Source organism: Schistocerca piceifrons, chromosome 10, assembly GCF_021461385.2.
Source record: "Schistocerca piceifrons isolate TAMUIC-IGC-003096 chromosome 10, iqSchPice1.1, whole genome shotgun sequence".
Classification (NCBI taxonomy): Eukaryota; Metazoa; Arthropoda; class Insecta; order Orthoptera; family Acrididae; genus Schistocerca; species Schistocerca piceifrons.
The window spans coordinates 24,268,308-24,285,479 of record NC_060147.1 but is presented as its reverse complement, the minus strand read 5'-3'; the positions used below and the strand labels follow the sequence as shown (position 1 = coordinate 24,285,479).

Here is a 17,172-nt window from a genome sequence, read left to right as displayed (position 1 = left end):
TGCATCTTCATCAATGTGGAATGGTAAGTCATTAATGTATATCAAGAACGGTAAAGGACTTAAGACCGAACCCTGTGGGACCCCGTACTTGATAGCCCCCCAGTTTGAAGAATCAGCTGTTGTTTTAACATTACATGAACCACTTATTTCAACTTTCTGCATTCTTCCAGTTAAGTATGAATTAAACCATTTGTGCACTGCCCCCCTCAAACCATAATGTTGTAGCTTATCTAAAAGAATTCCATGATTTACACAATCAAAGGCCTTTGAGAGATCACAAAAAATACCAATGGGTGATGTCCGGTTATTCAGAGCATTTAATATTTGATCAATGAAAGCGTATATAGCATTTTCTGTTGAAAAGCCTTTCTGAAAACCAAACTGACATTTTGTTAGTACTTTATTTTTACAAATATGGGAGGCTACTCTTGAATACATTACTTTCACAAAAATTTTTGATAGAGCTGTCAGAAGAGAGATTGGGCGGTAGTTGTTGACATCCGACGTATCCCCCTTTTTATGCAATGGTTTTACAATGGCATATTTCAGTCTATCAGGGAAAACACCCTGCTCCAAAGAGCTATTACATACGTGGCTGAGAATCCTACTTATCTGTGGGGAACAAGCTTTAAGTACCTTGCTGGAAATGCCATCAATTCGGTAAGAGCTTTTACTTTCCAGTGAGTTTATTATTTTACTGATTTCAGAGGGAGAGGTTGGTGGAATTACAATTGTTTCAAACTGCACAGGTATGGCCTCTTCTATTAGTAGCCTTGCCTCTTCTAGTGAAGATCTAGATCCTATTTTCTCCATAACATTTAAAAAATGATTATTGAAAATATTTTCAATTTCTGATTGTTTGTTAGTACACTTGTCATTCAGTTTTATGGCACTAAAGTCTTCCTGTGCTCTTCGTTGCCTTGTTTCCCTTTCAGTAATATTCCAAATTGCTTTAATTTTATTATCAGAGTTACTGATCTCAGACGTGATACACATGCTTCTGGACTTTTTAATAAATTTTCTTAGTACCACACAATAGTTTTTATAATATTGAACAATTTCGGGGTCGGTACTTCCTCTTGCTGTTAGATACAGTTCTCTTATACGGTTGCAAGATATTCTTATTCCTTTTGTTAGCCAAGGTTTTTTATATGTTTTCTTGGAATTATGTTTAACTATTTTCTTGAGAAGACAATTTTCAAATACCCTTAAAAAATGTATCGTGAAATAAGTTATATTTCAAGTTTGCATCGGGTTCCTTATACACTTCATCCCAGTCTAGCTGCTGTAGGCTTTCCCTAAAGTTTGCAATATTTATATTGTTAATTGAATGCACTGCTTTGAAATTCTGATTTGATATACTGCACGGAGCTATGTCATGAACTGTAACTAGCTGTGCACCATGATCTGAAAGACCATTCTCAACAGGATAAGCATTTATGTCCTTAAACTTATCTTGGTCTATAAAAAAGTTATCTATCAATGTCCTGCTGTTCTTTGTTATCCGAGTAGGAAAATCAATGACGGAGCTCAAATTGAAAGAACTGAGTAATACTACAAGGTCATTCTTCCTATTACACTCTTTCAGGGAATCAACATTGAAATCCCCACAAATGATAATTTGCTTCCCCCTGTCTGACAGATAGCACAACAAAGCATCCAAATTTTCTAGAAATAGCTGGAAATTCCCTGAGGGGGACCTATACACTGTTACAATTATGAAAGTGCCATCATTTAGCTTTAGTTCCGTGCCACATGCTTCCATATGTTGCTCTACACAAAATTTTTTTGTTTCTAAATTTTTTACGCTGTGGAAGCTTTTGACTCCTCCTCTCATCATATTATCTCTACTTACATGTGCAGCTAATTTGTACCCATTGATGCTAACCTTTCGCATATCAGTGACAATGTGATGCTCAGACAGGCATAGTACATCTATTACATTCTCAGTTTCTATATCTTCTAAACAAAGCAGAAGCTCATCAGTTTTATTCTTCAATCCCCCAATATTTTAATGAAATATACTAACATTATTTTTCACTTTACTTTTGTGAGTATCGTGAACTTTCTTAACATCTTTAGTACTTGCCTGGCTGAGTTTCCCACTGGACACTGATGTTACACTAAAAAAGAGTCTCCACCATGAGATGTAGTTCCTCCCCCCCCTTTAAATTTCCTGCTATCAGCCCAGCCAGTTTACCCTTCCTTTTCTTGTTGAGGTGTAGGCCATGTCTAGTATAGTCCCACCTGCAGAGTGAATCAACAGGAACCACACCAATGTGTGACCCTGCACCAGATCCAAGTAGCCGTTCCAACTCCAGATTAACTCTCCTGACAGAAGAGCTCAAATGAGGTCGGTCTTGGTGCTCCAGAACCGACACAAACCCAACACTGGTATGACTTGATGTTGATGCCGGGTCACACTCTATGCTGTACCCCGGATCTCTGTCAATACTGTTACCCGGCCCTCCTACAATAACCACAGTATCTTCCTTAGTAAAGCCTCTACATAGTGTACCTAAATCCTCTGTAACCTGCCCCAGTCCAGCACTAGGTTTGAAAAAACTTGTGACCTGGTATTCTGACCCTAATTCATCCTGCAGAAGTTGGCCCACACCCCTAGCATGCGAACTGCCTAGCAACAAGACTTTCTTTCTCTTTGCAGACTTCCCTACATTTTATTCAATTTGCTGCTGAAAGCTTGTTGAGCCCTGTCTACATCTACTTCTGTGAGAGGCTCATCAGTTTCATACTGAGGCAACAGGTCAAAACTATTTTTTACATTAATAACAAAGCTGTCAGAAGAATTTCTTGGCCAGTTCCTTATGCCTGTTGCCACTTCCCACCCCTGTTTACCCTTCTCCCCCCTAAACCTGCCCAGTTCTCGCCTAGCCTCATCTAACTCAGCCTGAAGGGCAGCAATTTTCCCCTCCTGTTCCACAATCTTTCTATCTCTACTGCATAGCCTACAGAACCACTGATGAGTCTCGCTCATTTTCCCAATTCCCACACCACTACAGTCGCCCCAATGAAAAAAGTTACTACATCCATCACACCAGACCCCGGAGCTAACGATTCTACGGCACGTCAGGCACTTTACACTCATGGTACAAATAGATTTTAGTGACAGAAAGACAATAAAGTTACCGGAAAACAATGAAAATACGTGTACGAAAAATTAGGCCTACTCGCGACAATGTAAACAGTGGTTCAGAAGTTTATTACTGGAAATTACTTAAGAGATGACGATACTCTACAGATATAAAGGGGCAGCAAACGTATTTAGTACACTAAACTATCAGTAAATGCACTTAAAATTGCGGTATGAAGTTTAATCTGAAAGCTCAAAAGTTCGGCCTGGCCGCGATATGTAAACAAAACAAACTTTACGTGATTACTGTGAAAATACGCGAGTAAGACAAAAACCTTTAATGGTACGCTTGAAGATCACTATTATTAACGTAATAACTTAGTTTAAAGTGTTAAAAACAGTTTATTACTACTTAAATTACTTATCTTGTACGAGAGCTGTGACTCAGACGTCCGTATAGCAGGCGCAGGGCTAAGTCAGAAGCAAATGGCAGCAATGCTAGATGTTGCACAACAAACAATTTCTGACTGTTTGAAAGCTATGGGAAAGATCCAAAAGTGTGGAAAATGGGTGCCACATGAAGTGAATGAAAGACAGATGGAAAACCGAAAAACCATTTGTCAAATTTTGCTTGAAAGACATGAAAGAAAATCAATTTTGCATCGAATTGTTACTGGCGATGAAAAATGGATTTATTTTATGAATCCTAAATGGAAAAAGTCATTGGTTAATCCGGGACAACCATCAACATCGACTGCAAAACCAGATCGATTCAACAAAAAGACAATGCTCTGTGTTTGGTGGGATCAGAAAGGTGTGGTGTATCATGAGCTTCTAAAACCCAGTGAAACTGTGAATACTAATTGCTACAGGCAGCAGATGATCAATTTGAACTATGCATTGATCGAAAAAAGACCCGAATGGGCCAGAAGACATGGCAAAGTAATTTTTTTACACGGCAACGCACCTGCACACAAAGCAAAACTGGTTCAGGATACAGTCAAAACACTTGGCTGGGAGCTGCTACCCCATCCGCCATATTCAACAGACTTGGCCCCTTCCGACTACCATTTGTTTTCATCAATGGGACACGCGTTGGCTGAGGAACTACTACTAAGAACTACTACTAAGAAGTTGAAAATTGGGTGTCTGATTGGTTTGCTTCAAAAGATGAACACTTCTATTGGCGTGGTGTCCACAAATTGCCAGAAAGATGGTCAAAATGTATAGTAAGCAATGGTCAGTACTTTCAATAAAATGTTTTTACTTTTCAATTCAAAATTAGTGTTTCATTTTCACACAAAAAAAAAAAAAAAGAACCCACGCTCATTTCATGCCGGTACACCTGGTATAAAATATTTGTGTATCAACAAAATTGTCTGTTTCCCATTGAGGGGAGGGTGGAAGAGGTGGGGCAATTCACAGCACTTATGAGCAATTTCGGAACATGGCGGAATATCTCCCGGCTCAGACGAAGGCTTGAATCTGAATTGGCACACCATCGATGAGCAAGCTAACCACAGTCCAAATGTTCTGCTCTTCAATGGCGATTCTGCATAAGGTGTGGGTATGTGGTCGATGGCAATGACCGAAAGCAGCTTGTTTGAATCAGCTTCACACATTCTTTTTGTTTTGAGTCTGGCGAACAGGCAGGCCACTCCGTTTTGATGGTCCTAGCATGCTTAAGGAATGTGTTCACAAGAAAAGCAAGATGAGCAAGCAAGTTACCATCAATTAAGATAAAATTGTCACCAAAATGTTGGTGAGACGGTCCAACTATTGATTGCAGAATCTCTTCCCTCTACTGTACAACAATGAGATTGCCCTTAATGACCGTGTGAGGTTTATGGTGTCCTCAAGTTATGCCACCCCATAATTTCATTCCACCACCACCACCATTCTTGTTGCCTAGTCTACTTGTTGCATCTTGCTTGAGGCATTCGATATTTCTAGATTGTCTCCAAATATTTTGGCTGTGATCATCAGGATAGAGAGAGATCAAAGTTTCGTCCGTAAAACAACACCCAATGCCAATACTCAGGTGCCCATTGTGCCTGACTTCTTGCCCTATGTAATAGTCTATGGTGTTGTGGTGTACGGCATAGTGTTCACATGAAATGAAATGGTGATTCACATCATTCACTCATCTCCTAACAATTTGATGTTATACACAAAATTCTGTAGTCTCTTCAAATGCCAAATTCAGTTCTGGAACACTTAGCCTACAGTTCCTTTGACTTGGAAGTTGTAGATATTGGTTATCCTGTTGAATGTAAACGGTCTGTGCAGTGTAACTCCTCGACATTACCTGTCAGTCAGAACTGATTCCATGTCTGCACCAGATCATTTGGACTCCAGTGCACACATCATGAAACTTCTCTGGTGGACAAGCCTTTCGCATGTAATGTAATAATGCAGGCCTGCTGATTGGTCACAGTTGTGCTTTGTGGCATGATTGATGTTGCCCTGTTGTTAACAAATGTCTCTAATGTGTGTCTGCTGGAGCTTCGCATTCAACTAAAATGCTGCAATCCATTATAGCCTGGCACTCTACCCATAGCCAGCATCCCCAGTTAATGAGAGTGATATTAGCAGTGATATTAGCAGTGATGATGCAAACAACCCATGTGTCTCTACAAGAAAGCTTGGATATGTGAACGGGGTCAGCCAAAAGCATGTTTTGCATATAATATGAGGGCAATCTGAAAAGTAATCCCTCTGAATTTTTTACATACCGTGTTTACTCGAATCTAAGCCGCAGTTTTTTTCCGGTTTTTTTAATCCAAAAAACCGCCTGCGGCTTAGAATCGAGTGCAAAGTAAATGGAAGTTCTGAAAAATGTTGGTAGGTGCCGCCAGAACTAACTTCTGCCGTCGAATATATGTAGCGCTACACAGGCATGCTTTGCAGGCACAAAGATAAATACTGGCGCCAAAACTTCTGCGACAGTAAATAAATTTTTTTTAAAAAGAAGGTGTAAGACGAGCTTTTTTCTCCGCCCCGAGTTTCGACCACTGCATTTTCATACATTATCCAACGAAGTAAATACAAATTCCGTGTTGTTCATCTTCGAATGTAGCAGCATTTCAATGTACTACGAAAATCCGACTGGCAAGACTATTTGGGATGTTTGTCAATATGGCCAACTCTACGTTCTTAATTTTTTCCTACCTGTGAGAAGAGATGGTTGCTAATAGGAACTTTTATGAATTGCGAATCACATGCAGTATTTTCTTCAACATAAGAATAATACGGATATAAACATTTTGCCATGTATTCTTTCGTGTTTGCTGCTATCTCATTTAAATCCTGTCTACCTAATAACCTACAAAACTAGTGTGAGACAGCAGCAAGTGCGGAAGAATATACATACCATGTCATGTTTATATTCGTATTATTCTGATGCCTAATAGTGATACAATCAGAAATGAAGCACAGCAATTGACTAGATTTTTAAATCTAAGATGACTAATTTCTGTACAGAATGTAATGTACAAAAGAGGCGTCTGCAAAGATTTTCAAACGGAGAAAAATTTTAGCTAAACTGTCGTTCAGAACATCTATCATACGCAGTCTATTATTTGGTTCTTGTTGATCATTATCAAAGAAAGCAGCAGTAAAATTAACAACAAATAGCAGTATCTTGCCATTGTTTCACTAATGAGACAATTCCTTTCTTTTTTTTATTGTAAGCGGCGGTAGCACACACGTAAGCAAGCCATGCAGCGAGCGGCGACAGGCCGTAAACACTTACTATCAGAATGCGACAAGCAATACGTGACACAGTACAATAATGCATTTTCAGCCTAGAGTGACGTAAACACCTATAACAAAGAGAACAGCACTTATCAGATCAAAGAAAAATAAGCAACCCATTCAAACCAGACGAAGCACGCCTGACGCATAGCAGTGGCTACCTGGTAAAGCTTAACTGCTAAGCTTACTACTCGAACCAAACTACTGTAGCTGTATCGTCATTTATTCTACCTAAATTGTGTCTCATATTACAATAGACCAACTTTGTTTCGATTTGGAGGTGCGGCCTAAAACTTTTCTCTCCCCTCGAATTTCGAGTCTCAAATTTCAGGTGCAGCTTAGATTCAGGAAATTTTTTTTTCTTTGATTTCGAGTCTCATTTTTCAGGTGCGGCTTAGACTCGAGTGCGGCTTAGATTCGAGTAAATACGGTAGATTCATTAAAATTCTACATCTGTATTCTTAGGATCTGTATATCAGCCCTCTACCGCTAGAGGGCTCCAAATGGTAGTAACATGGTGGTGTGTAATGTAACTATGTCCGTGTGTAGAAACAACACACAATGCCAATACTGGGGTGAAGACAGAAAGCACGAGTTCAAAACGTTTGTCCCACATGGATCACCCTGTCCTTCAACAAGACAACGCCAGACCACACGCGAGTGCTGCAACGTCTGCCTCGAGCCGACACCTTGGGTTCACTGTCACTGATCATCCTCCGTACAGTGCAAACTTGGTCCGTGCAATTTTCATCTGTTTCCAAAACTTAAAGAATACCTACAAAGCTTTCATTTTGATAGTGGTGCAGTGGTGCAAGCAGAGTGAGGTTGTGGCTCTGTCACAAAAGTCAAACACTCTACAGTGGTGGTATCAACGAACTGGTCTCCCATTGGGAAAAATGTATTTATTTGCCAAGATGACCATATTGAGAAATAAATATGTAGAAGTGAAGTATAGAGATGTAGAATGTTAATAAAGTTTGTTTTATTTAAAAAGCTGCAAGGGTTTTCATATAAAAAAAATTTGGATGCATTGCTTTTCAGCACACCCTCGTACATTCCAATACATTTTATACTTTCCACATTTCGTGCTGTTGATAGCTTCATCACACTGACATTCAAAATTGGTAACAGATCTCTGAACAGTGTCTACAAAAACTGCAAAGTGATACAGCATTTTTGATGAAGATTTTGTTTTCCTCCACTTGGTTTACAAACCACTGACAAATCCGTCTTTGCTGTATGCCACACTTGTCGATTTGGAAATCCACTCTGGCTAAGAGTAGCAGGTGAACAAGTGACCTTGGTATGTTAACTAGTGGTATGGTCATTTCAAGACTCACATGATTGGTCAGTTTTCTATTTATGGAACTCTAAATAACTACAAGTATCTAGACTTTCTGACAGATATTGAACTATAATTATTAAAAGACATGCTGCAGGACATAAGGCAACCAACATTACAGATGCCCCACCCATTCCTGACAGGTCATTACAGACCTTCTAACAATGCAGCATTTGGAAATATCATTTAGGAAACACAAAATGACGTTTGTGCTCACCAGACATAATATCTCTAGACATTTGTGTGCAGCAACCCTTAAAACACAATGTCTACCAAAAAAATCAACTCCCAATGACACAAAATGCCATATAACACGGGCCTGTCCTGCTATAACTCCAGATGAAAGTCCATGTATGGTATTGTCTGCCTGTAATTGCTTTATAGCTTTGTAGCATATATCACTGCAGCTCAACATTCTGAACACTTGATATGAATGTCATAATATTATAACACATGAACCACACCTGTGTTTTGTATTTGCTTACATTTGGTATTGTAGGGCAGACATTCGTGGGACTCTTCTACTCCTGATGGCAGCACAGGTACTGTTTGACTGAGATCAACTCGTGTTATGTCACTGAAGTGCTTTTTGACAGCTCTTTCCAAAGTTCTAGATAAAAGTACTTCTTAATAAAACATTCAGCAGCCTAGATCACATAAATATTTCTTTATTTAAGGTAACTGGTTTCGACAGACTTTGCTGTCATCATCAGGTATTAAAAATCAGCACATTATAAAAGGTTTGTTGTAAGTAAAGTATTTAAAAACCTAAAGCACCTTGTGCAAATGGTTATGTCCACATCACAAATGCTTGTTGCATCTCAAAAACACACTACACAGTAACACATCTGTTTATGTAAACTGGACCCATGTAAAATGGACACATTTCATAACAAGATGATTTTTGAAGACCTGAAGATGGTAGCAAAGTCTGTCGAAACAGGTTGTCGTGAATAAAGAAATTTTTACGCAATCTAAGCTGTTGAATCTTCAGATTGCTTCACGGAAACATTGTGTACTTTCTAGGTAGTATCACTTATTGACCATACAACCATAAGGCTGGAACTCGTGATGCACTATCAAATTGTAATCGAAGAAAACGGAGAACCACCTTCAGGTGTGACATGTGATTGCACTACTTGAAATTCCCCCCTCCAGTCTTGGCTACTCTGTCATTTTCCATTGGGATGGTTGGTCTTCTGTTTCAATGTTGTACCTGTAAGTCTGTGTTTTATCACCTGTTATAAACTCTTTTGAAGTTCTGGATTGTTGTCAGCTTCATTCAGCAGTCCCTGAGCGATATGTAAGTTACATTGTTTTTGGTCAGAAATCATCATTTTTGGAACAAGCTTTGCTGCTACACATTTCATGTCCAAAACATCTGAAAAATTGCTTGGCATGGGCAAAAGTATATGCTGACATCATTAGCAAGCTCTGTAATGGTGATTTGATGATTTTCCAGAACCATTTTCCATACTTCTTCCACATTGTAGTCAGTAATCGGCATATTAGGGCATCTGGGACAGTCGACGTCTTCAGCGTCTTCTCGACCCTCTTTGAAAAGTTTACACCACTCGTAATCTCTTGTCACACTTATCGTAGATTCGCCGAAAGCCACAGTCAGCATTTTGAATGTGATGCTACACTTCTTCCATTTTTCAAAAAAAAATTTAAAGCATATTCCTTGATCCATCTTGTTCAAAAGTAAAAATCTTCCAAGCACTTGAAAACAATTATAACCTTCTTGACTGTTAACAATAAACTAAACATTCGAAACACCTGAAATGCAAACATACATCAGGAACAAGTGTACCAATGAGGTAATTATTTTTAATCGGCTTTATAGAGCCCACAAATTATAAAATTCCCGTTACTTTCTGACCGTGCCTCGTATATACACTGTGTGTCAAAGAAATTTGAAATAAATAAGAAAGGGAGGAGAGAATGAAATGTAACTTCACAGGTTGGGAGGATATTTGATGTTATTTCAGTGATCACAAAAACGAGTCAAATTTACATAGAGGTACACAGCTTGGGCCCACTTATCTGTATGAAATTGCACCCTCTGGCCTGGCTGCATACACCGATTTGTTTGGGAAGATCGTCGTAGAGCTGTTGTATCCTCTCCTGAGGCAAGCTGGTACACAACTGTCATAACTGAGCCTCGATATCCCGACTACTGACACTGGGATGTGGTCGACATCCGAGCTGCCTCTATACGTATTCTGTGGTAGACATAGCTTTGGATATTGTGGGCCACAAGAGGTCCCAGCATGACACAGACAGTCCGTAGACACACGTGCAGTTTGTGGAGGAGTATTGTCGCGTTGAAAAATGGCAGCACAATATTGTCATGCGACAGGTAATACGTAGGATGCGGGGTGTCCGTTGTGTACACTTGTGCTGTCGGAGTTCCTCAAGTCACTACCAGCCGTGACCTGAAGTAGTACCCAACGGGTCCTCACACCGTGATGCCAGGAGTAATGCCTCTGTGCCTCTCCGAAGCACGAGTACTGGAAGAACAGAACTTCTCCCCATACCGCTGCCAGTAGTGCAGAATTGAAATGCATTGCTGAGCACGATGCGATGCCACTAGCAGTCCTCACTTCTCGGTCCCGGGGCGATTCCCATCGCAGACATTTGTGGTGTGGTGTCAGCAGTAGCCTGTGCGTGCACGCCGATTCGCTAGTCTGACTGTTGCTAGCCTCTGAACCAATAGTGCAGGAGAATAAAGACTGTTGCAGAGACATCATTACTTGTTCGCGTATGGCAGGCACAGTTGTGAAAGGTTCGAGACGTGCTCGGTGTAAACTATGGAAGTGCTCGTGTGTGGCGGTCAGTTGTAATCGACAGGATCTTTCATGGCTGTTCTCATGTTCCCATGCAGACCGAAATTGGGCCACTGGCATCTTCGAGTCCCCACAAATCTGGACACGGCAGAGTTTGGCCGGGCAGCGAGGTGGAGACGCACGGTGAGGCCTCTTTCAAACTCTGTCAGATACTGCCCGGTGGCTGTTCCACCCACAGATGGCTACACAAATCATTCACACACTTGCTGATGTTGTGTACCTGTACGAAGTTGCACTCATATCTGACTGTATCTTCTGGGTGATTAACTTTTTTCTCATAATTATTTGTAAAATAATTAGTGTGAAAAGGGGCAAGAAATTTCAAGCGATTTTATGTTGTAGTTATGTTTCAATTATTGGTATATGGAAATTTAGATTAAAGAAACCAAGGTCTTTCAGTTGGAAGAACTCGATCAAATATCAGTAGAGTTCTTGCTGTCAGTCATTGAATTTTGAGAGTAGTAGATTCGTGAGGAAAATGGGCAGCTATATGTGCTCCATAACAGCACAAGAATAATGTGTCAAAGTGGCACTCGATCCTTAACAATAAAAGTTTGGTCCTCCACTTGAGAAGTAAATAAATTCTGTTAAAGTGTCTCATTCTGTAGCTGAATGATTAGTATGGCAGACGGCCATGCGGGGGAGCTCAGGTTCAATTCCCGGCCAGGTCAGAGATTTTTTCTGCTCGGGTACTGGGTGTTGTGTTGCCTCGTCATAATTTTGTCATTATGGGCATGCAATTCACCGAAGTGGCATCAACAATCCCAAATGGAGTCTCCCAGCCAAAAGTGTCGTATAACCATTTCATTCCATTTCAGTTGGTTTCTATTAAAGTTCTGTTACACACTGAATTACATAAATTTAAAGGCTCTCAATTCAACTAAACATGTAGGGATTACAAATACAAACCCCTTAAATTGGAACCATCATGAAGCAAATATTGTAGTGAACCAAAGACTGCATTTTTTTGGCAGTACACTTAGAATATGCAGGAAATCTACAGAATATGCAACAAATCTTCTAAACAGACTGCATACACTATAGGATCCTTACTGCATGGGACTGACGACAGACATCAAAAAAATTCAAAGAAGTGCAGCCCGTTTTGTATTATCACAAAGCAAGGGAGAAAGTGTTGCAGGTATGATAAGTGAATTGGGGTGGGAATCATCGAAACAAAGGTATCTTTCATTGTGGCAAGATCTTTTCACAAATTTTGAATCACAGACTTCCGCTCCCAATGGCAAAATATTTAGTTTATTCGGCCTACATACGAAGAAGTGACCATTGTAATAAAATAAATTGGAGCTTGGATGAAAAGATTGAGGTGTTCATTTTTCCCATGGGCTATTAGAGAGGAGGAGAAGCAATCTGAAAGTTGTTGATGCTAAGCACTTAAGTGTTAACTGCAGAGTAATCATGTAGATGTAGATCATGACCAAATGCTTTTGGTCCTTAGAAAACCTTCGAAGTGAATTACCTAGATTACATTGAGTCTCAGCCATTGGAAAGTTGACATTTTTCACATTAACAAATAATATTCGGAGGTGGTGAAGAAAGTGTAATCCTGGCTGGAGACTGAATCCGAGATCTTTGGATTTGTAGCATGGTGCTTACCAATAGAACTACATAGCCACGCCACAAAATGTAAATACATGTTGTGAGAGAAAAGGCACATTAATCCATTTTACCAGACACCTCAACTACTGCTCTTGTATGGCTGCTATGTTGAACAAGTTCTTACATCAATGCTATACAGATACTTTAGTAAAAAAGCAGCACTAATATTCAGTCAAATCTGTGATGCTAAGATAGGCAACTTGTTTAAAAAACAATGTGCATTTTCGCACTTTGTCAGACAGTAAATGTAGTATTGTGGGCCTACAATATCAGTGGGTCACAGATGTACAAAGGCAAGTCATACAAAGAGCTGGGTGTAAAAGTTTGTGAGGTATGAAATGGGATGATCACATAGGCACAATCAGAGATAGTGGTGGGATGACTGACTAGTTTCAGCAGCTGAGTGGCAAGTCAATTGTTTTTTCATGCAGTGTTTTTTCCAGTTGAATAAAATTAGGCTACTACCCTGTCTCATTGCCTTCTCAATCAGTGCTTCCCTTCCATGCCTATTGACTCCTATTAACTGCCCTCTGGTTTCTGTACAAGTTGTAAATAGCCTTTCACCATGTATTTTACCTATGCTACCTTCAGAATTTCAAAGAGAGTATTCCAGTCAACATTTTCAAAAGCTTTCTCTAAATCTACCAATGCTATAAATGAGGATTTGTCTTTTCTTAACGTATCTTCTAAAGTAAGTCGTAGGGTCAGTATTGCCTCACATGTACCTACATTCCTCCGAAATCCTAACTGCACTTCCCCAAGGTCAGCTTCTATAAATTTTTCCATTCTTCTTCTGTAAAGAATTTGTGTTAGTATTTTTCAACCATGGCTTGTTAAACTTATAGTTGGTAACATTCACATGTGTCAGTACCGCATTTCTTTAGAATTTCAGTTATTATATTCTTCTTGAAGTCCGAGGATATTTTTCCTGTCTCTTACGTCTTGCACACTAGATGGGAGAGTTTGGTAATGGGTGGCTCTTCTAAGTCTATCAGTAGTTTTGATAGAATATTGTCTACTCCGGGGGGCCTTGTTTTGACTTAGATCTTTCAGAGCTCTGTCAAATTCTCCTCGAAGTATCATATCTCCCGTCTCATCTTCATCTACATCCTTGTCCATTTCTATAGTATTGCCTTCAAATTCCTCTCCCTCGTGTAGATCTCATTCTGCCTTTCAGCTTTCCGTTCTTTGCTTCGGATGGTTTTCCATCTGAGCTCTTGATATTCATAAGGCTGCTTCTCTTTTCCCTAAAGGCTTCTTCAATTTTCCTGTAGGCGGTAACTGTCTTTTCCCTGGTGAAATATGCTTATAAATCCATACATTTGCTCTCTAGCCATTCCTGTTTAGCCATTTTGCACTTCCTATCAGTATGATTTGTTAAATGTTTGTATTCCCTTTAGCCAGCTTCATTACCTGCATTTTTATGTTTTCCCCTTTCATCAGTTATATTCAGTATCTCTTGTGTTATCCAAGGATTTTTAGTAGGCCTTGTCTTTTTATCCATTTGATCCTCTGCTGCCTTCACTATTTCATCTCCTAAAGCTACACATTTGTCGTATACTGTATTCCTTTCTGCTGTTATAGTCAACCATTGTGTAATTCCCCCTCTGAAACTCTCAGCAACATCTGGTTCTTTCAATTTATCCATATCCCATCCCCTTAATTTCCTTCCTTCTTCCAATTTCTTCAGTTTTAATCTAGAGTTCATACCCAATAAACTGTGATCATAGTCCACATCTGCCCCTGGAAATGTCTTAAAATTGAGTATATGATTCCTAAATCTCTCAATCAATAATCAGCTACAAACCTTCCGGTCTCCCCAGTCCATATTCACCAACTATTTCTCCTTCTTTTCCTTTTCCTACTATTGAATTCCAGTCCTCCATCACACTTAAAGTATCTTGTCTCCTACCTTCCAAACTTTACAGAAGCTCTCCTGTGAACCTTGCAGAACTAGCACTCCTGAAAGAAAGGATATTGCAGCGATATGGCTTAGCCACAGCCTGGGGGATGTTTCCAGAATGAGATTTTCACTCTGCAGCGGAGTGTGTGCTGATATGAAACTTCCTGGCAGATTAAAACTGTGTGGGGGGGTGTACTCTGTCACGTTCTTCAGTGGTTTTCAGGATATCGACACAGATGTAAAAATTGATCCACAATTTAAATTTCTCACAGCCCATGTGAGTGCCAAAAGATCCGATATCTTCAGGAGAAACCTCACCAGACATCCCATTGTTATCAAAGTAGCCAAATTTATGCACAGGCTGAAATTTACTTCCACAACTGTGGATATCCACAGAGTCACAGTATACAGAAATGTTTTTCAAGCTTCGCAGCACTGCATTACCTGCAGTTACAGTATTACGGTGCGGGCAAAGGGTCCCCGGGCCGATTCGGCACGTCAGTTTTCTTTTTCTGTCCGCAGCTGTGCGCACTGCTGACCTCCAGACAGGGTGCGGCACCCGCGGAAGTGGAGCCGGCGCTGGAAGCGGGGGAGCTGCACGCCCACGCGCAGGCCCAGCCCGCGGGCACGGAGCCTCCGCGCGTCTCGTCGGTGCTGCCCCAGCCGACCGGGGGATACCGGAGGAGCGCCGCACCGCCCGCCCAGCTGCAACTCGGGGCACCGGCCGGCAGTGGCGCCCCACCCGTCGGTGCGCGGGGAGCCCAGCCGCAGCCTCGCGACGTCCAGATGAAGGTTTTCCGCGAGCACGAGGGCTCGACCAGCTCCGTGGAGGGCGCGCCGGTCGAGAACCCTCTGGCTGCGGCCGTGGCGGCAGCGTGCGTCGGGCCGGAGGAGCAGCCTCGAGAGGCGGCGGATAAAATGTAATGGCCTGTGACAGTCCTGCTGGGCTGCAGTCACTGTACAACCAGAGAGAAGTCTTGTGACTCGTCTATTAGAATACTAGACTATTGTATAGCATCATTCCAGTACTCTTATTATCATTCTTTTTTTTATCCATTTTCTCATTTTCATTCTTTCTCTTGTTTCTCGCAGCTGGAAAGCGTGAGCAGTGGTGGGATGTATCGAAACTTCATTTTGGCCCCCCACCCCCCTCTGTGATTTAACTCTCATATTTTTTACAGGCAAATGTTAGCATTATGCCTCTTCTTGTTAACTTGTTATTGCTCTTTCTTCCATTTCTTCTTCTTTTCTTTTTTTTTCCTTCTTGCAGTTGTCTCTCCTTCTTTGTCTTCTTCTTCCCTCCTACCTCCTGCAACATTGTGTATAACACAGCCACATTATCCATACTTTTAAGTACTGTGCCCCAATCTCCTCCTACTTCTGATGTGCCAAAGACAGCCTGCTGTGAGAATAAACACAAAAGCAAAGCAGCACACTGTGGGTGAAAGTAAAAATGCAAAATCAAAATTTGGGGGAAAGAATGTGTAACAAAATTTAAAATGAAACCGCAAAACTAAATTAAGTAATTGAAATGCGAGAGGAAGCAAGAGGAAGACAAAGTGTGCATAGGAAGTTCATCTCTAAACTTGAGTATTCATTACCTTCTTGCCTAACAGACATGGATTCAGTGTTATCTACATATCCCTCGTTTCTTGCCTGCTTGCGCTCTTGAAGGAAACCACTTCTATTTCTGGTAGCCCGTGATTCTTACTCGTAAACAGTTTTTTGTTCTCATCACGTTTGCACTCGAGTGTTGCTGTTTCTCACAATTGATGCAAAGGGGCTTTTCATAGATTAATATATGGCTTATTATTTTCGTAATCTTTTGTATATTGTATCTATAGAAACTGTTCATATGCCATTTGAATTGTGAAAATCTTTTCAGTAGCCCTGTGTGTCTACAAATGTTTACCCATAGTGTATATAAAATCATATCGCACTTAAACGTTGGATAATTGATGGCTTTTTATATTCACTGCATAGTAAGTAAAGCAGGCCCACACATGGGAAATCGGTGTTCAAAAATGCGTTCTGTATTAGTGTAATTGCACTCCGAATTATTTTTTAAAGTACAGCTCTGCATTATTGTATCGCGTCATATGTTCTGGCTGTACAGTACTGTATTGTGGTAGAGCATGTGTAAGAGAATTGAAAATATTGACCAGTTTGTTTTCAGCTACATCATTTGAGAAAACAGGATTCCATGGAAGATTTTGCATACATTATGGACTATTTACTAGAAAATATTTTGAAGCAATAGCTCCGTCATCTGTACAGGGAGTTTTGTTAATTGAGCAATCTGTCAGTTAACACTGGAAGAATTCATTTTTATAGATGGGTAGATTTACTTCATGGTGCTTCAAATAGATTCATCCGTATGTAATTTGATGTGTAAAAGTTCTCAAACTAATTCGTCGGAATAAGAATATTTGTTATTCAGTTATTGGTAGAATGTTAAAATGTAAATGTATATGTTGCAGAGTACAGGGGTATTCGTTGAATGGCAAATAATAACAGAATACAGGCAGATAAGATGCATAATTCGTTTGGGATTGAGCGTGGACTGGAGATGTGTTAAGTAATCCTTGTAAACGGCTGTAATTTTAAATAT

At 40.3% G+C, this 17,172-nt stretch overlaps 1 protein-coding gene across 1 annotated transcript in view; it reads left to right on the top strand.

Annotated features, from left to right (window-relative positions):
• LOC124718648 (TBC1 domain family member 5) overlaps nt 1-15,485 on the top strand; it is a 174,953-nt gene extending 159,468 nt beyond the window's left edge. Inside the window, exon 14 of the mRNA XM_047244277.1 lies at nt 15,084-15,485. Coding sequence (XP_047100233.1) covers nt 15,084-15,485 — 402 coding nt within the window. The remainder of the gene's footprint in view (nt 1-15,083) is intronic.
• The last annotated feature ends 1,687 nt before the right edge of the window (nt 15,486-17,172 follow it).